At 56.3% G+C, this 20,224-nt stretch overlaps 1 protein-coding gene across 8 annotated transcripts; it reads left to right on the top strand.

The window, feature by feature from the left end:
• Positions 1-183: 183 nt before the first annotated feature.
• Positions 184-17,937, top strand: GAL3ST1 (galactose-3-O-sulfotransferase 1). 8 transcript variants are annotated; one of them, XM_055147440.1, is made up of 4 exons: positions 184-339; positions 7,854-7,967; positions 15,590-15,726; positions 16,402-17,937. In XM_055147440.1, the coding sequence occupies exons 3-4, from the start codon at positions 15,599-15,601 to the stop codon at positions 17,540-17,542; spliced, it is 1,269 nt and encodes a 422-aa protein (XP_055003415.1). In that variant the 5' UTR covers positions 184-339; positions 7,854-7,967; positions 15,590-15,598; the 3' UTR covers positions 17,543-17,937. The 8 variants fall into 8 exon arrangements, with proteins under 8 accessions (XP_055003415.1, XP_055003417.1, XP_055003419.1 ...); XM_055147442.1 differs by having other exon boundaries at positions 7,854-8,053; XM_055147441.1 differs by lacking the exon at positions 184-339 and adding an exon at positions 2,543-3,113.
• Positions 17,938-20,224: the final 2,287 nt, after the last annotated feature.

The following is a 20,224-nucleotide window of genomic DNA, read 5'->3' as shown; positions in this document are numbered from 1 at the left end:
CGCTTCAGAAACAAACGGGGCCTTGTTGGGCGGTCGGCGGGGGCGCGGCCCTGCGCCCCTGCGCGCTGAATGCGGCTTCTGTGCGGCCCGGGAGGGCGCGGGGCGGCCGGGAGGGGGCCGGGGCCCGGGGCGCCCATTGGCCGCAGCGCAGGGGGCCGGGCCAGGCCAGGGCCGCACCTGGCCTGCAGCGCGCGCGGCGGCGGCGGCGGGGCGCCGGCATGGTCCAGGCCGGCCCGAGCAGGGGGCCCAGGCGGGTACGCCCCGCCGCCTAGTCAGCGCCTGGCGGCGCGGCCCCAGGGCCGAGCCAGCCACACCAAAGCCGAGGACAACGGGGACAAGGTATGTTCCTGGGGGGCCACCCCCACCCTCCACCAGCTCGCCTTCTGCCTCTGTCTACCGCCCTGCGTGCAGCCCCTTCTGCCCACAGAGCGCACAGACTCACCTGAGCGCTGTGGAGCCTTCCCCAGGCTCCAGGGTCCCTGTGCCCCTGCCAGCTGCCAGAGGCGGGAGCTCGGGCCAGGCAGGGCGCAGAACCCTCCCCTGCTCTTGGTTTCTTCCCCGTGGCCCTCGTCCAGGGTTTCCTGTCCCCTGGAAAAGGGGTGGGTGGGGCTGGCGCAGGAGGTCATTAATGCTTAATCTGTGTCCCAGAGCACTAGGCCAGAGGACTCAGGATTTCACCTCCCTCCCCGGAGAGCATGAATACAGAGCGGAAGCTGGATGGGACCACACCAAGAGACCCATGCCCTCTGCTTCAGCGGACCCCGCCCTGCACTCCTGAAGGGGTGTGCCTCCGGGCAGAGGACCTGTGGCTGAGGCAGGATTCCACCCCCGTGGTGCCCGATGGTACTTGGGAAAGTCATAGAGCAAGGCTGGGCCCCTCCTGATGGCCACTAGGTCCCCACTGCGGGCAGGAGGAGGACAGGTGAAGGCTCACATCTGGCTGCTGTAATTCACACCAGTGGGAAGGAGGGGCAGGGCAGGGGAGAGGCGGTCAGGCCTGACATCTGACTCCACGGTTGCCCAAGAGACCGGTGCCCACCATGGAAATCCTCAGCAGGGTGGACCAGTTAGGAGACTCCATCCTCTTCCTCTGCCAAGGGAGTGATGGGATGGTCAGAGATGAGACTGGAAGTCCCCCCGGCAGCTCTGTTCCTGACCCTGGGCAGGCTACATCCGTATTATCCAGAGAGGGAAACTGGGGCTCGGGAACAGGCCCTGACTCTCCCACAGCCACCTGGCCCCGGTGCAGCCATATGGACTCCACATCACAGACTCACCCCAGCGTCCACCCTGCTCCAGACCTCCCTCCCCGCCGAGGCTCCTAACCTCTTGGCTCAGCCCCCCCACTGAGGACACCTGTTCCCCTCACCTCTTTAGCTCCCAGCTCTGCCTGACACTCGGGAGGTGGGGTGGGGGCACGCCATTTTCCGGGAGCAGATACAACGGAGCCCTGTTCCCAGCTGCCCCATCCGGTCACTGCTTTGCCTGCTTCTCCCTCGGGCAGCGCTTCCTGCAGGAATCTCCTGCAGCCCCAGGAACCCACCACCAGCTTCCTGTGCCTTGCCAAGCCCATGGGTGTGGGTGGAATGTTTGCCAGCACAGGCCCCTTGCCTCGCAAGGGAGGTCCCTGGTGTCCTTCCAGCCCCTCCCTCTGGGCTGGAAAGGACCGAGTGTGCCAGAAACAATGATTAACCTGGAAGAACAGACCCGGCTACAGGAATTCCGTGCCTGGCAGTGCGAGGGTTTCTAACTTCACTTTGTTTTGCTGGGTTGTGTGTTTTTAATCTTTGGGCCATACTCTGGCCATGCTCAGGGATTACTCCTGGCTCTGCACTCAGGAATTACTCCTGGCGGGGCTTAGGAGACCCTATGGGATGCTGGGGATTGAACCTTGGTCCACTGTGTGCAAGGCAAATGCCCTTCCCACTGTACAATCGCTCCGGCCCCTTTAGCTTCACTTTGATTGGGCGGAGAATGTGGGCAACTCCTTTCTGAAGCCCGATGCTGCTCTAGACACAGCCAGACAGGATAAAGTCAAGAGGCTCATGGGCGGGTCCATGGGGGAAGAATTGGACTAACTAGTGGAGGAGAGACAGTTGGGAGTGTCCACTGCTTTCCCACTGGTCGGTTATGAACAGAGATGAAGTGGGACTTGGACACCATCACCCCAATCTGGTCTCCAAGATGCCTTGATTTACCCTGGGGCCCTAAGCAAGAACTTCCCATCCAGTGCCTCGCTTCTCTTCATTGTGAAATCTGGAGGGAACTGGGGTGAGGGGTCCTGTTTCTCCTGCCAGATGGTTCTCGAAGGGTTTGGGTAATGTGAAGTGTGGCAAGGGTTCATGTGCAGGGTCTCACTTGAACCTCACTGTGAGACTGTGAGGGGGACAGTTTTGTTTTGAAATTAGGGTGCAGAGGGGTCATCCCCCTGCCCCAGGCTGCCCCATTGCAGGGTTAGTAGGACTTGAGCCTCCCAGAGTCTCCCTTAGTTGGGGGTGAGTGAGGAATAGTAAATGTTTAGTTCCTCTTCCAGATCTTTCCATTGTGGCTGCTTTAGATGCTGGTAAGGTCATGAAGTACTTCAGTATTTTCCGTCGTACTGTGGGCAGAGTCTATTATCAACTCCCACATGCTCCCCTCAGAGCTAATGGACAGGGACAGACTTCTTGGCTAACCCGTTTCTCAGAGCCTCTTTGGGATAACTCCAATCTGCCCTTGTAAATTGAGGTGATTTTGCATAGACAAGGGGGGGTGGCAGGAAGCACCCGTGGGTGTGTCTCTGATCTGGCTTGCCCTGGAGCCCCTCCACAGGTCTCTGAGCCTCAGTTTCCCTGCCTGTCCCAGGGCAAAGTCGACGGCTTGGGAGAATGGGTTCTGGGACATCAGGGAGGTTGTCCTTTGAGACGGCAGAGGGAGGTGACGCAGCAGGATTGTCAACTGCTCTGAATTGGTGGAGTCCGGGGCGGTGAGAGCAGTCGCCGCGCCGGCGGGCGGGCGGAGCCCTGGCAGTGTGGACAGTTCCGAGGTGATCCCGGGAGGCCCCACACTGGGGTTCTGCTGAAGTGCTCTGCGGGAGATCCACCCGTCTCTGCTCCGACACTTGGCTGTCAAGGGTGAGGAAGCTTCCAGATGCAGGCAAGTCCCCACCTCAGCACCCCTGGAGGGAGAGTCACCCCCCTCCCCCGCCCCCATCTGTAGCCCACACCTTTACCTGAGGGCGCTGACTTCCTGCGCAGGGCATGGGGTCGGGAAAGTAGCCTGCCCAGCCACGCAGCCCCAGTGTCCCCTACCTCCTGCCACACTTGCTTTTTGAAATGAAATTGTATTTTTAATTTTATTTTTAAACAGTGTTTTGTTTGCTTTGGGATCATACCTGGTAGTGCTCAAGGCTTACTCTTGGCTCTGCACTCAGGGATAAGTCCTGGTGGGTACCACATATGGGCACATTTAAAAACTTTTTAAATTGGTTTTTCTAATTGAATCATAGTTACAAAGTTGTTCATGACTGGATTTCAGTCATATCATGTTCCAACACCAGCCCATTCATTCACCAGCGCATATTTCCCACCACCAGTGTCCCCAGTCTCCCTCCCACATTGCCCCTGTCCCGCCTTTATGACAGGCACTTCTTTCTCTCTTTCTCTCTCTCTCTCCCTCTCTCCGTCTCTCTGTCTCTGTCTGTCTCTCTCTGTCTCTGTCTCTCTCTCCCCTCCCCTTTTGGGCATTATGGTTGGCAGTACAGATACTGAAAGCTTATCATGTATACCCCTTTCAACACCCAGTTCTTGTCCAGAGTGATCATTTCCGACTATTATTGCCATACTGGTCCATTCTTTTTTTTTTTTTTTGCTTTTTGGGTCACACCCGGCGATGCACAGGGGTCACTCCTGGCTCTGCACTCAGGAATTACCCCTGGCGGTGCTCAGGGGACCATATGGGATGCTGGGAATCGAACCCGGGTCAGCCGCGTGCAAGGCAAACGCCCTACCTGCTGTGCTATTGCTCCAGCCCCATGCTGGTCCATTCTTTATCCTAATTGGTACCATGTTTAAAATTTTTTCTAAAGTAAGAAACTGTTAAAAAAAAGTGTGGGTGGAGATGTGTGTGTATATGTGCATGTGGAGGTTTAGATAGATACTTCAGTGTATATCGTGGCATCATTTTATTTTGCTTTTTTTTTCGGGTAGGTGGATTAGCTTAAATTAATTTTTACTACAATAGATTATTGTGGATATAATTGTGTTTAATTATGTTTGGGGGCCACAATTGGCAGTTCTCAGGGCTTACTCATGACTATGCTTAGGAATCCCTCCTGTGGTAGGGATCAAACCTGGGTCAGCACCTACAAGGCAGGTGCTTAATTGCCTTGCTTACCTAACTCACTGTACTGTCTCTCCAGACCAGTTTATGATACTTTTTTGTTTTGTTTTGTTTTGTTTTTGGGTCACAGCCAGCAATGCTCAATGGGTTACTCCTGGATCTGCACTCAGGAATTACTCCTGGCGTTGCTTGGTGGACCATGTGGAATGCCAGGGATTGAAACTGGGTTGGCTGCGTGCAAGGCAAACACCCTACCTGCTGTACTATCACTCTGCCCCCTGTTTACAATTTTATTTATTTTTTATTTTTTTATTTTTTTGCTTTTTGGGTCACACCTGGCGATGCACAGGGGTTACTCCTGGCTCTGCACTCAGGAATTACCCCTGGCGATGCTCAGGGGACCATATGGGATGCTGGGATTCGAACCCGGGTCGGCCGCGTGCAAGGCAAACGCCCTACCCGCTGTGCTATTCCTCCAGCCCCCGCTTGTTTACAATTTTAATGTAACAAATTCCCGCACCTTCACCACCACCAAAGTGCCCAGGACCCTCACACCCTCACATCACTGTTCTTTTTTTTGCTTTTTGGGTCACACCTGACAGTGCACAGGGGTTACTCCTGGCTCTGCACTGAGGAATTACTCCTGGTGGTGCTCAGGGAACCATATGGGATGCTGCTGGGAATCCAACCCGGATCGGCCACGTGCAAGGCAAACGCCCTACCCATTGTGCTATCGCTCCAGCCCCTCACATCACTGTTCTTATGTCACCTTAGCCCACCTTTCCATTTCCCCCTGTTTGGTAATCTGTCTGCAGTCAAATCCAAGAGTGTGTTCTCACCCGAGACTGTCTACTCCCTGGTTTTGTCTCTGTACCACAGAGGAGTAAAATCATCTGGTTTTCGCTCTGCTCTCTCTGACCTGTTTCACTTAGCACAACACCCTCCAGGTCCATTCAAGTTACAGAAAACTGCAAAATTTCAACTTTCCATGTAGCCACACAGTGTTCCACTGTGTATACATACCACAACTTCTTTAGGTGGAGGGGGTGGGCACACCCAGAAATGTTCAGGCTCTGTGCTCAGGAATTACTCCTGGCAGTGCTCAGGGGATTATATGGGAATATAATCTGGAATATAATCTGGGAATCGAACCTAGATTGGCCATATGCAAGGCAAGCACCCTACCTGCTGTACTATCGCTCCTGCCCAGTACCACAATTTCTTTTTTTTTAGCTTTTTGGGTCACACCTGGCAATGCTCAGGGGTTACTCCTGTCTCTGCACTCGGGAATTACTCCTGGCAGTGCTTGGGGGACTGTATGGGATGCTGGAAATCAAACCCAGGTCGGCAGCATGCAAGGCAGATGCCCTACCCGCTGTGCTATTACTCCAGCCCCAGTACCACATTTCTTGATCCTTTCATCTGTCAATAGACATTTGGGTCATTTCCCCATCCAGACTTAGCACTGCATTGAACATAGGTGTACATACATCTTTTGGTGTTTTCATGTTCTTGGGGTAGATGCGGCATCATTTTAATGAGTACTTATATCTCACTATTTTTAGCTGTCCCTAGTATTGGATTTGTAGCTTGTTATTTTCTCTTGTTTTGAGGGGGTGGGGATCAAGCACCAGGAAGCCTTGGGACCCCATCAGTGATTCTTGGCCCACCAGGCTGCTGGTACAGTGCAGGAGTCTGACAACATTGCTGAGACCCTGGGTACCGGGCATTCCCGTAGCGATGCTGGGGGCATCTTCTCTCTTCCTGAAGAATACTCACTGGCAATCCTTGTTCCCCATCTCAGAGCTCTGTTACCTCCATGGAATACTGGGTGAGCGCCCTTCCTTCATGGAGAGACCCACGTCCCTCCTACCTTCTGGTCCCATCCACCTCCAGACCCTTGGAGAGCCCTGCTTTCATCCCAATGATGGGCAAGGGGATACAGAGACCACCCACCCACTTGAGGACAGGAATTGCAAAGGATGACGAGAAATATAGTCTCGCCATGTATCTTAGGAGGGAAAGAAACCGACTCTGAGCACGTAGCAACTTCTGCCACGTTAGCTCCCTACCCCAGAAAGTCGGCCCTACCTGCCTCCCGAGCAGGTATTTTCTCTGCTAAAGCAGCCCCGGCCCAAAGGGTATCCTGCCTCATAACACCTGCTGCTGGGTGCCTCCATCTGTCCCATCACCAGGGGCTCAGTGGCCTAAGCTCTGTGCCCCAGTTGTCATGAACCCATCGCAGCTTGTCAGGAACCACCTATAGAAGGGCTCCACCAAAAACTCGCTCTGGGGACCTGGAAAGACAGTCCAGTAGGTGAGGCACTTGCCTTGCATGCAGCCGACGCAGGTTTGATTCCCAACACCCCATATGGTCCCCTGAGCACCACCAGGAGTGATTCCTGAGTGCAGAGTCAAGAGTAATTCCTGAGCACTACGAGGTGTGGCTTCAAATAAAATAAATAAGTAAATAAATAAGAAAACAAAACCAAAACAACTCATTTGGGTCCTCAGAAGTTGTTCTCCACCTGTGGCTAGGTGCTGAGGGCAGTGGGGAGGAAGCAGGCTCAGTTCTGACACAGACAGTGCTCCCCGGATGCCCTTACTGTGTCCTTTCCTCCGTGGCTGTGTGTGAGGTTCTCAGCCACTTCCTGTGTGTCCTGGGTTTGCTTCAGGAGTATGCCCCGTTGTTACCACCGAAAACGCTTTCTAGCGTTGCTAGAGATGAGGTCGCTGGGATGAGCCTCCCAGGTCCCCAAAACACCACTTGGGAGGTCCCCCAATTTATGCTATCAGTGATACTAGACTTATACGGGTGTAAGGAAAAGTCTCAGCAATCCACGGAGGGGTCCAGAGTCCACATCATAAACTGCCTTCCCTCCCAGACAGAGAAATCTCCACCCTGGGCCTGGTCTCCATCCAGCTGCCAGAGAGCTCAGGACTTTAGGTTGTTCTGGGACCCTGAAAGCATTGGCATTTCCTGCGTGTTGGGTTGAGGGGAGGGGGACGGGACGCAGAATCTGTCTCCAGACTGGGCAGAAAGTGGGGCGAGAGGACTCTCAGTCAGGGGGTGCTGGTAGTGACACAGCCTGTGAAGGGGCTCGCTGAGGGGGGAAGCACCCTGGCCACAAGTGAGTCCCCAGTGCTCCGAGCCTGGCTCGGGTGGCAGCTCTGGGCATCAGTGCTGAAGGAAGGATGGGCACTCTTTGAGACATCCTTAGTCTGTGGGCAAGGCTGGCAGAGGCTGTGGAGAACCCCAGGGCCTGGGCTAAGCCTGAAAGCCCCTGGGGGTTGGCCCTCGGGCCCCTTGAAGTGCCTTTCCCTGGTACATCCCAACCAGGACAGGCAACTGCTTAGCCTGTGTTCTCGCTGCCACCCCCCTCCCCTGGGCAGAAGGAGCTGAGGTAAAATCAGCAGATCCCATCCCCCACCCAAACCCCGTCCCCCCCTGCGCAGCTTGGGGCTCCACTTCCAGGGAGCCTTCCCACCTGAGATTGCCCCCCCCACCCCACCATCCCCCTCTCTGATTCCAGACAAACCTTGGTCCCCCGTCATGACTCATCAGCATCCACGAGCTCTGGAGTTGGGCAAGACTGAGTGAGGACTCGGGTCCTGGTGGTGCATGCTGGCTGTGTGACGTTGGGCTGGTGAGTCCCCTTCTCTGAGCTTTGGTTTCTGCACCAGAAGGAAGAGTGGGCTCATCTCGGGAGGGCAGTCAGCAGACGTCCGTGAGGTCAGACGGGGAGCAGCTGGGTCTCTGGGAACCCCCCCCCCATCCCCTGCCTCACCTCCCTCCTCTCTCTCTGGGGATGCACAGGCCTCCCCACCTGGCCTGCCTCCCCACGCTCTCAGACCTGTCTGGGGCTCTCTGCAGGGCTCTGCGGCTGCTTCTGTCCTTGCCCAAGGACACCGGGGAGCTTGCTGAGCCCTTGCGGAAAGGAGCTGCCTGGGCCGAGTGGCACCTGCAGAGAGCAGGGCCCTGCCACCTGCTATCCCGGGGAGGGAACTTATGCATATTCACACCCGCTGGAGCGTGAGGGAGCCTGCCACCGGCCGGCCACCCTGCAGGGTGTCATTGGAGCACTCGGGTTTCCTGGAGACGGCAGAGACAGCCTGGAGCCCAGCTGGGGCTCAGGCCGGGAGGGAGACAGACACGAGGGACGGCCTAGGTGAGTGTCTCCCTCCACCCCTGCACCGGGTCCCCGGGGGAGAGGCCAGGTCCTGAGACAGGAGCCAAGGATGAGTCCCATTCCTCCTTCAGCTGGAAGGTGCTGGCCCGTCCCCTGGGAAGGTGGCTGGGCCTGGCCCTGTGCCAGCCATCTACGCAGATGGAGGGGCTTGGGGCCGGGGTCACTCAGAATCCAGGGTCTGGGCTGCGGCAGAGGGATGGTCTGTCCGGAGAGGGACAGTCTGGGACTGTCTCCTGGGTTCTTGGGTGAGGTCCCAGCTGCTGCTGCGGTGCTGGGTGACCTTGGGAGCCGTCAGCCTCTGCCAGAGGAGCCTCCCGGCTCCAGTGTGGTCACATCATTCTCAGTCCCTCCTGGCCCGAATCTCAGCCGCTTTTTTTTTTTCCTGCTGCTTTTTGTGCAGGAATTATGCTTGGTTCCTGGGGGACCATATAGGATGCAGAGACTGAACCCCAAGCTACCTGCTGTACTGTCACTCTGGCCCTCAACTGCCTCTTCACCCCCACTGTGGGCCATGACTGTGCTCTGGAGGCAAAAGTGAGAGAAGCAATGGGTTGAGCCGAGTTCAGCATCTGCCCTGTGCTGGCCCCGTCTGCCGGCCACATTCAGGGGCGGGGGGCGCCGGGGGGGCCACACAGGCTGTGCAGGAGAGTCGAAACCATCCCTTTGGAGGAAATGTTGTGGCTCCGTTTCACGGCAGGAAGGACTGGGAGTGGAACCCAAGACCAGCCCCGGCTCCTGGCTACAGGAAGCCTTCATGTGGGCGGACGTACCACGGTCACTTCTGCTAGGGAGGGTCACTAGAACTCATCAAACATTCACTAGGTGCCAGGCTTGGGAGCTTTGGGATGAGTCACGGCAGGTTGGCTGGCACCAGGCACGGAGGGGCCACACCTCAGATGCCTGGGTACTGCCAAGGGCCGTCACAGAAGCGAGTCGGTGATGGCCAGCAGCTGGGATGTGCGTTCTCGCCTTTAGATTTCCTTGCCTCGTGGCGGTTGTCCCCCAGCTGGGCTGCCTGTCGCCTGCCCCTGGGCCTCCGTTGCCCCGGGGTTTCTGCTCCTGGGCGCCAAGGCTCTGTCGGCCCTGATCTTGCAGAGTGTGTCTGTCCACTGTATCCAGAGGGAACAGACTCGGGCGAGAGCAGGCGGCCCACCGCGGCCACAGCGCGGCCCTAGGGTAAAGCGAATGCCTGGTGTGCGTGGGACCTGGCACACACCGAGCCAAGCACAGAGGCCAGGCAAGACAGAACCACTGGCCTTCGAGGCCCTGGGCTGCCCGCACGGCCGGGACGGATCCCAGGACCCGCTGGGTCGCCCACAGGCCCAGAGGCCGTTCTCCTCAGCCTCTGTGATGGGTTTTGGGGCAAGGCTCAGGGGCTGCCATGGGCAAATACTGGATCCTGGCCGTGACCTTGCGCAAAAAAAAAAAAAAAGTCCTGCTCTATCCCCGGGCCCCAGTTTCCCCATCTGCAAGCTGGAGGCGGTGACAGGAGAGCTGGAGCAAATCAGAGAGATGCTCTGGAGAAGCCCCTCCAGGGTCTGCTTGGGCCTGGGGGGTCCGGAGAGAATGCAGAGGGTGGGAGGGCTCAGGTCAGGCCCACTTCCTGCTTCTGGAGGCTCCGTGGGAGAATGGAGGGAGGAGGGGGGGCGGGGGGAGCCTGATTGGTGGTTCTGGGGCGCTGCTCTGCCCCCTGCTGCCTGGCCTCCACCCCACAGTCTGGAGCAGCCTCAGCGTCTGGAGTTGCTTGAGGGTCTCTGGTGAGTGGGCTGTGTGGGGGGTGTGGGGGGGCAGAGAACAGGCAGCGAAGCCCCGCCCGTGTTACAGGCAGGGAAACTGAGGCCCAGCACCCTTTCTGGGCTCTGCTGCCCCCCTCCCCCCTCCAGGAGCCAGAGGCCTGAGGGGGCTTTGGAGGCTCCAGGCAGCTTTGGGCTGAGAGGGGCAGCGCCTCCTGCTTCGGGGGCCGCAGTCTGAGGGTGGCAGAGAGACGCCCCCGGGGGCCCCCCGGGAGAGGTGTGGGCTGCCGCCTTTTCCGGCCTCCCCACCTCACGCACGGGAAACTGGGGTGTCCAGAGGGCCTGGCGGGTCCAGATTTACGCAGGCTCGGGTTTGAGAGCCGGCCGTCAGCCCCGCCCGCCCGGGAGCCCTCTGGGACTGGCTTTATGGTCTGTCGGGGAAAGATCGTAACGGCATTTTATGTCTTTTTCTGACTTTAGTCAGTCACAATTATTGGACTGGGTTGGGTTGGGCTGGGACTGGGCCCCACCTAGTGCTCAGGGGCCCTTCCTGGCTCTCTGCTCAGGACTGACCCCTAGAGGTGCTCAGTGACCGATGCGGTGCCGGGTTCAAGTTCATGTGGGCTGCATGTAAGGCAGGTCCCTGACTTCCTGTACGATCTCTTTGCCCCCCAATCATTTTTTTAAAATGTATAATATAGGGACCCGAGAGGTAGCACAGGATCTAAATCTCTCGCCTTGCACACAGCTGGCCCTGGCTTGATCCCCTGGACCCCGTCTGGTCTCCGAGCCCACCAGGAATAAGCCCTGGAAATAGGGGCTGGGGCTATGGCTTGAGGGGGTAGAGCATATATCTGGCATTTCGAGTTCCCAAGTTTGATCTGCCCCTTGCCCCCTGGGCTCCCTTGGGTGTAGACTCCTGAGCACTGCTGCACCAGCAGGCCAAGTATAGTTGGGAGGCTCCTGCTGCCAGCCAGCTCTGGGCATGGCCTCTGTATCAAATCACATATGGGGAGACAGTTCCTTATCTACTCCTCCTGCTTTTGCCCCACCTATCGCTGCTTAAATTTAAAATCTTATTTTTTCCATTTTATTTCTGCTTTTTTACCTATATACCTATATAGGTTGGAGGTGGCAGAAGGAGGCATGGTGTTTTGGAACTTTCTTTTTTTGTTGTTGTTTTGGACCATACTCAACAATGCTCAGGAACTACTCCTGACAGTGCCCGAGGAACCAAATGGGATGCTGGGGACTGAACCCGAGTCAGCCATGTACAAGGCAAATACCCTACCCTATGTATTATCACCCTGGCCCCTGGAACTCTTTTTTTCACCTAAATAGGTACACTTTTTTTTTCTTTTTGGGTCACACCCGGCGATGCACAGGGATTACTCCTGACTCTGCACTCAGGAATTACTCCTGGCAGTGCTCAGGGGACCATATGGGATGCTGGGATTCGAACCTGGGTCGGCCGCGTGCAAGGCAAATGCCCTACCTGCTGTGCTATCGCTCCAGCCCCCCCCCTTTATTTTTTTGCTTTCTGTGTCACACCTGGTGATGCACAGGGGTTACTCCTGGCTCTGCACTCAGAAATCCCCCCTGGCGGTGCTCAGGGGACCATATTGGATGCTGGGAATCGAACCTGGGACGGCCGCATGCAAGGCAAATGCCCTACCTGCTGTGCTATTGCTCCAGCCCCCTAAATAGGTACACTTTTGAGGCAGCTCATTCAACTCATGCCAAGGGTTGAGCGAGGGTTGGCTACATGCAAAGCAAGTGCCGTGGCCGCTGGACTCTCTCCAGCCCCGTGTATTTATTTATTGCTGGGTACAAATGACTGCGTGCTGGGTGGGTGGGTGAATACCTCAGTTTATGTAAGGATTCCCAAACTTCTCAAACTTTTTTTTTTAACAATTTTTTAATTGGTTGAGATTCTATCATTTACAATACAATCAAAAATGGTTTCTCAATGTATATAACATGCACCCGCCACCAGTGGGCCCGTCCCCCCCTCCCACGGACCCCAGCGCCCCTCCCTCTCAGACACCCACTCCAGCCCCGTGACGTGGGTCAGTTTTCCCGTCCTGTCGCCTTTAGCCCTTGGCTATGCATCTTTCAGCTGGTCAAGCTGCTGAAACTGGGCGCCTGGGTGTCCAGAGTTGGCAGGAGTAGCTGCGCTGTTGTCCCGGCTCACCTGAATGGACAGGGACAGGTCACTGGGGAGGCCTGAGATCCCAGGTGTTTCCTGCCTCCTGTCCTCCCTCTTCTGAGAGGAGGCACAGCTAGACTCGGAGCCGAGACCCCAGGACCTGGTGCCGGGGGGCTGGAGGCACCATCTGGCCCTTCCCTGGAAAAGGCTTGTGGGCACTTTCCAGGGCCAGGATGTGGGGTCCTTCCCCAGTGACTGGTCTCGGGCCCCAGGGACCCCAGTAGAGATGTGCCGGCCCAACACTCCTGACACGGGTGGCCGCACAGGCCCCTGGCCCCTGGCAGTTGGGGCAGGAGTAAAATGTCTTGCTCCCTGGCCATGTGACTAAGGCATGGTGGGAACACCCTAGCCCTAGTTTCCTCTGGGCCCCCCGTCTGTTTGAGCACCTGCCCCCCGCCATGACAGTGCATGTCCCTTGCCGATTAGGTTGTCATAGGTAGACCAAAAAAGTTGTGTCTCTCCCCCAAAACCAGGGGATCCACTTACATTTGATTTTTGATGTTGAGGTGAGGTGTTTTTTTTTGGGGGGGGACATGGCAGGGATGGGGTCACACTTGGCAATGCTCAGGAACTACTGCTCATGCTCAGGGGACCATATGGGATGCCGGGGACCGAACCCAGGTTGGCTGGTCATGTGCAAGGTGAACGCCTTCCCCACTATACTATCGCTCTGGCCCCTGGAGTGCTTTTTAGTGGAAGAACATTCCATGTATTTTTTTTTTCTTTTTTGGGTCACATCCAGCAATGCTCAGGGATTACTCTTGTCTCTGCACTCAGGAATTACTCCTGGCGGTGCTTGGGGGACCATATGGGATGCCGGGAATCGAACCTGGGCCGGCCGCGTGCAAAGCAAACGCCCTACCTGCTGTGCTATCACCCCAATTTCATGTATTCTTTGGTTGTTTTGTTGTCAGTTTGTTTCGCAGCCATCCCCGGCTGTACTCTGGGCTGGCTTCTGACTCTGCATTCAGGGATCATGTCTGGTGGGCTCTGGGGACCATTGTGTGGTGACAGGAATCGAACCTGGGTCAGCCATGTGCAAGGCAAGTGCCCCTCCCCACCCCACCACCCCCCTCCACACACTGGCCCCCTTACGCACCCGTGCACTATTCGGGACAGACAGACTTGTGCCTTTAAAATATTTTCTTTTTTTGGTTCTGGGCCTCACCCTATAGTTCTCAGGGATCTCTCCTGGCAGGGCTCATGGGTCCATATGTGGTGCATGGTCTCCTGAGGAACGCCAGGAGTGATTCCAGAGCACCAAGCCAAGAGCACCCCCAGCACTGCTGGTGTGGCCCAGAAACCTAAAAGAAAATGTGATTTTTACTAATGAGAACCCCTGAACCCACCACTCAGCATAAAGTGAAACAACCAGTCTTCTCACTGTCCATTGCCCACTCTGGGGATCTGCCCACTGTTTCTGCGGCCCTGTCTTTGGGCTTCCTCCCTCTCTCCTCTTCTCCCTCCCTCCCTCCTTCCTCCCTTCCTTCCTACCCTTCCTTCCCTTCTTCCTTCCTCCCTCCTTCCTTCCCTTTTTCCTTCCTCCCTCTTTTCTTCCATGCTTCCTTTCTTCCCTCCTTTCCTTCTTTGCTCCTTCCCCTTCCTTCTTTCCTTCCTCCCTCCATTTTGTCTTTCCCTTCCTTCCTTCCTTCCTTCCTTCCTTCCTTCCTTCCTTCCTTCCTTCCTTCCTTCCTTCCTTCCTTCCTTCCTTCTTTCCTTTGTCCCTCCCTCCCTTCTTTTCCTTCCTTCCTTCTTTCCTTCTTCCTTCCTTCCCTCCTTCCTTACTTCCTCCTCCATCCTTCTTCCCTTTCTTTCTCCCCTTCCTTCCTCCCTCCCTTCATTCTGCCCTCACTCTCTCCTTTCTCTCTTCTTCCTTCCTTCCCTCTCTCTTCTTTTCTCTATTTTCTTTCTTTCCTATCTTTTTCTTTCCTCCTTTCCTTTTCCCTCCACACCCTATGGTGCTCAGGGCTTACTCATGGCTCTGCTCTCAGGAATCTCCTGGCAGTGCTCGGGGACCATGCAGTGATGGGCATCGCACCTGGGCCTCCTGAATGTCACACACGAGTGCAGGCCTTTGAGCTATCTCAACAATGCCAACAAAGATGCTGGGGTTGAACCCAGGTGGGCCACATGCCAGGCAGCCACCTTGAGCTCTGCACTATCTTTTTCCCTCTTCCCCGCCCTTGGCTGTTGCTGGGTTGGGCGGGGCACATGCCTGTTTGTGGAGCTTGCTGGGAGTCACGCGCATTTAGCATGGTGCTCATGCACACTGCCAGTGGCACTATTCACCAGAAGAGACATCCTGGTCGGTGTTAGAAAATCTGTTCATAAAAATAAAATAAAATAAAAGACAAATAAAAATAATAAATTTAAAAAAATAAAAATAAAAGTAAAAATAAATTTAAAAATAAAATAATAAATAATCACTCTATCACTGTCATCCCGTTGCTCATCAATTTGCTTGAGCAGGCACCAGTAACGTCTCCATTGTGAGACTTGTTGTTACTGTTTTTGGCATATCGAATACGCCACGGGTAGCTTGCCAGGCTCTGCCGTGCGGGCGGGATACTCTCGGTAGCTTGCTGGGCTCTTCGAGAGGGATGGAGGACTTGAACCCAGGCTGGAGTGATAGCAAAGCGGGTAGGGCATTTACCTTGAACGCGGCTGACCTGGGTTCGATTCCCAGCATCCCATATGGTCCCCTGAGCACCACCAGGAGTAATTCCTGAGTGCAGAGCCAGGAGTAACCCCTGTGAATCACTGGCTGTGACCCAAAAACCAAAAAAGTAAAAAGAAAATCTGTGGCAGTGCTCCTGGGTGGCTGCACGCTTTAGCTGTCATGCTCCATACTCCTGACTGAGCACCAGAGAGCACACCCTTTGCAACAGTACCAGGGTCCCAGATAGCAGTGCCTCTGGGACCGCACGTTGTGCATGTGGGAGGCACCGGGGATCGAACTCTAGACCTTAGGCTTGCAATTGGGCCATGGAGCCATCCCTGCATTCCTTTGTTTCTCTCACCCCGTGTTTGTCCCTCTCCCTGACGGGGGTGCTGCTCGAGGGCCATAGAGCTGGTGCAGGCTCATTAGTGGCTGTCACCAGTCCTGCGGGGTCTAGGACTCGCTCTGTGCCCCACAGGTGTCTGCGATGCCGCTGCAGAAGAAGCTCTGGGAGTCCATGGCCAAAGGGTTGGTGCTGGGCGCGCTCTTCACCACCTTCCTGCTGCTGCTCTACTCATACGCGGTGCCCCCGATGCATGCCAGCCCCGCCTCCACGTGAGTGGCCCCACTGGGCAGGGCTACCCATGCACTCCCCCCCCCCACAACACCCCCTGCCATGATCTTGGCTGCCTTCTGGGTCACCCCCCGTGCCCTGTGTCACAGGTTAATGATTCCACCAAGGGCAGCAAAATTCCCTACATAAGCCTGGGCCTCGGTGTCCTCATCTGTGAAATGGGCATCACAGCAGGAGACCTTGGGAGCCTCAGAGCCCTGGGTTCAGTTGATCCTCTGAAGCAGGTGAGGCTCTGGGTGGTGAGGGGGGGAAGGGTGCCCATCCACTGCCCCCCCCCCTCGGCAAGGGGTGGCTCAGTTTGGCTGGCACCGCCTGGGCTCTGAGTTGGTGCAATTTGGTTGAACTTGAGACAAGTTGATGGTAACCTACCCCTAGTGGCCTAGAAAAATCCGGGTGATCCACAGTGAATTGGGGATAGACACACAGCCCAGTCTCATACCACCAAGGGAGGGGTGCTGTCCTTCCTCCCACCCCCACCCATTTCCCAGATTCAGAAGGTTGCAGCCTGGCCTGGCCCACTGGGTCCCCCCTCACCACTGTGCTCCCCAGCCACCTCACTCCCTATAGACCCCCACCCCCAAAGCCCAAGGGTTCTGAGTTCGGGTCCCCTAAGCAGCAACCCCAACTCCCCGGTACCGGCTCTTGTCCCCCTGCAGGACCCCGGAGGGCACAGCGTCCTGCTCCCCGGCCTCGGCTGAGCCGGAGCCGGGCCCGCCGGCCAACGGCTCGTCCCGGGGCTGCCAGCCCCGGCGCGACATCGTGTTCATGAAGACTCACAAGACGGCCAGCAGCACCCTCCTCAACATCCTCTTCCGCTTCGGCCAGAAGCACGGGCTCAAGTTCGCCTTCCCCAACGGCCGCAACGACTTCGACTACCCGGCCTTCTTCGCGCGCAGCCTGGTGCAAGACTACCGGCCCGGCGCGTGCTTCAACATCATCTGCAACCACATGCGCTTCCACTACGACGAGGTGCGCGGGCTGGTGCCGCCCAACGCCACCTTCATCACGGTGCTCCGCGACCCCGCGCGCCTCTTCGAGTCCTCCTTCCACTACTTCGGCTCGGTGGTGCCCTTCACGTGGAAGCTGGCGGGCGGCGACAAGCTGGCCGCCTTCCTGCAGGAGCCCGAGCGCTACTACGACCCCGCCGGCTACAACGCCCACTACCTCCACAACCTGCTCTTCTTCGACCTGGGCTACGACAGCGACCTGGACCCGGGCAGCCCGCGCGTGCAGGAGCACATCCTGGAGGTGGAGCGGCGCTTCCACCTGGTGCTCCTGCAGGAGTACTTCGACGAGTCGCTGGTGCTGCTCAAGGAGCTGCTGTGCTGGGAGCTGGAGGACGTGCTGTACTTCAAGCTCAACGCGCGCCGCGCCTCGGCCGTGCCGCGCCTCTCGGGCGAGCTGTACCGCCGCGCCACGGCCTGGAACCAGCTCGACGCGCGCCTCTACCGCCACTTCAACGCCAGCTTCTGGCGCCGCGTGGACGCCTTCGGCCGCGCGCGCATGGCCCGCGAGGTGGCCGCCCTGCGGCGCGCCAACGAGCGCATGCGCCGCATCTGCATCGACGGCGGCCGCGCCGTGGACGCCGAGGCCATCCAGGACTCGGCCATGCAGCCCTGGCAGCCCCTGGGCGCCAAGTCCATCCTGGGCTACAACCTCAAGAAGAGCATCGGCGGGCGGCACGCGCAGCTCTGCCGCCGCATGCTCACGCCCGAGATCCAGTACCTGATGGACCTGGGCGTCAACCTGTGGGTCACCCGGCTCTGGAAGTTCGTCCGCGACTTTCTGCAGTGGTGACCCGACCTCCTGACCACTCGGCATCCCCGCCTGCCCGCCCCTTCTCCCCCACCACACACACACACACACACACACACCACCCCGCCTGCTCTCTGGAGACGGCTCCTGTCAGGGACCCCCAGGCTTCCCCTGAGCCCCTCCTGGTGCTACCCCATCCCCACCCCCGGGGTGAGGGGGGTTGCCTTGGGGATGCAGCCGGCCAGGACTGGATCCACTCTCCCACCCCGTCCACACACAAGGGCCCAAGATCAGTATTTGACTAATTGTACTTGTTTTGGTTTTAAATTAAATCCCCTGCCCTCCACCCCCCCACCTCCCCAACAGAATGTTCTAGTTCTCCTCTTCCCCTCAAAGGGGAGACGGTGGAAGTAAAGGAATTGATGTGCTTTTGTTAATCAGCCTCAGTGCTCGGTGACTGATGGGGGTGGGGAGGTTGATGACACACTCCGGGCACAGAGAAGCAAGGCAGCGTGTGCAGTGTGCCCGGCTGAGACTGTCAGCAGGGCAGGGAGCTGGGCTGTGTTTCTCATATGCTGAAGGCCTGTAATTTTTGTTTGTTTGTTTGGCCACATCTGGCAGAGCTTAGGGTTTACTCTTGGCTCTGAGCTCAGGGGTCACTTCTGACAGCTCAGAGGATCCTATGGGGGTGCTGGGAATCGAACCTGAACCTGTGTTGGCCATGTGTAAGCAAGTACCCTAATACTGGCTCTCCAGCCCCAGTCCTACAATGTTGAAGGGTTCTCTGGGCTTGCAAGAGCTGGAAGTGTGTGTGTGTGTGTGTGTGTGTGTGTGTGTGTGTGTGTGTGTGTGTGTGTGTGTGTGAAAGAGAGAGAGAGAAACAGATACAGAGAGACAGATAGACACAGAGATAAAACAGAAAGCGGGGGCTGGAGTGATAGCACAGCCGGTAGGGCATTTGCCTTGCACGCAGCCGACCCGGGTTCAAATCCCAGCATCCCATATGGTCTCCTGCACACCGCCAGGGGTGATTCCTGAGTGCATGAGCCAGGAGTGACCCCTGTGCATTGCTGGGTGTGACCCAAAAAGAAAAAAAGAAAACAGAAAGTGGCAGAAATAGGGACTGGAGAGCTCGTATAGTGGGAGGGCGCTTGCCTTGCATGTGGCCAACATCCTATGTGGTCCCCTGAGCACCACTAGGGATGATTCTTAAGGGAAGAGCCAAGAGTTACCTCTTGAGCATCACTGGGTGTGACTAAAAAACAAAACAAATCCCCCCCACCTTTACCCTGGCATTCGCTTTAATCCCAGTGGGCTGGGGTGCCCCAGGATCCTGCAGCCCACCGCAGGGATCAATGGAAGAACACAAACATGTCAGCACAGAAAATTAGGTCTCTCCAGGGCCATTTTCCAGCAGTATTTCCAGAAACAGAGAACGACAGAGGGAGTTATAGAGAGATATATTGATACAGAAAGAGAGCAAGAACTAGACAGAGAGTGGTATACACAGAGATAAAAGAGAGATAGAGAGATACAGAGATAGAAAAGCGACAGCGAGATGGGGAGTAGGGAGGCTGGTGGATTTTGCCCAGAGATCTCTGAGATGGATTGCTGGTGCAACCTCACCAGCCCTCATCAGAACCCTCCGAGTCTGGAACAAGTTCTGACAAACTGTGAAAGAAAGTCTCGTGCTTAAGGTCACATGGTAGGACAGAGCTGACCCACAACTAAACTGCCTCCAGGGGCCCCCAAGCCCCTGTCACCTCCAATGCCTGTCTGCCACCCCATACTCTCCCACCTCCGCCACTGCTGATCATCCTAGCTGCTCACTGTCTGCAGGTACATGCACCCCACCTCAGGTTAGATCCCCCCACCCCCACCCTGGCATTCGCTTTAATCCCAGGGGGCTGGGGTGACCCCGGATCCTGCAGCCCACTGAAGGGGATCTATGGAAGAACACAAAAATGTCAGCACAGAAAGTTAGGTCTCCCCAGGGGTCATTTTCCAGTGGTATTTTAAATCACTAAACTCTCGAAGCATCTGCAGTGCCCATCAGTTGGTGCTTGGACGAAAGTGTGGTGTCAGATGAGGGGTGGAGGGGGGGATCCCCGACCTTGCAATCTGAGACCCTAGATCTGATCTCTGGCACGAACCAGAGAAACTTAACACAAGAAGATGGGCGCATTCATGCAACGGAATACTGTAAGCTTTTTTTTTTTTTTTTTTAAGATGAGAACTGGAGTTATCTCTCTTCACATGCAGGAGCCCTGGACTCAATCCTGGCACTGCTTATGGTCTCCTGAGCACTTCTAAGTGTGATTTTCCCCCTCCCGCAAAAAAAAAAAAGAAAGAAAGAAAGAAAGAAAGATAATGCTCCTGTCGCCTAATGGATGAGGCATTGGCCTCCACCTCCAAAAAGAGAGATTAAAGAAGAAAAAAGAAGACAAGTTTTGGGATAATTTCACCTTTATATACTATGTTATGGTATAAAATTGATAGACAAAAGAATAAACCATTCGATAGTAGGTACTAAATATCTGAGGGTATGGTGGGGAGATAAGGTAGAGGACGTAACAAATTATCTGGCATACACCGTGGGCGCTCTGCTCTGACTGGCCACCAGCATACTGCAGTTAATAAGTTAGTGGGGCCCTGTTAGGGCTCTTGGCCAGGGGGGCCAGTGGGGGCCCAGCAATCAAAGCACAATGGGCGAAGCACAGGGTC

Source organism: Sorex araneus, chromosome 9 (assembly GCF_027595985.1).
Source record: "Sorex araneus isolate mSorAra2 chromosome 9, mSorAra2.pri, whole genome shotgun sequence".
In the NCBI taxonomy this organism is placed as follows: Eukaryota; Metazoa; Chordata; class Mammalia; order Eulipotyphla; family Soricidae; genus Sorex; species Sorex araneus.
The sequence above is the reverse complement of the archived record's forward strand: the minus strand, read 5'-3'. Positions and strand labels throughout refer to the sequence as shown.

Coding starts and splice junctions, on each gene's coding strand:
- GAL3ST1 (XM_055147438.1), top strand. Junction 15,727..16,401: donor CATGCCAGCCCCGCCTCCAC/GTGAGTGGCCCC, acceptor GTCCCCCTGCAG/GACCCCGGAGGGCACAGCGT.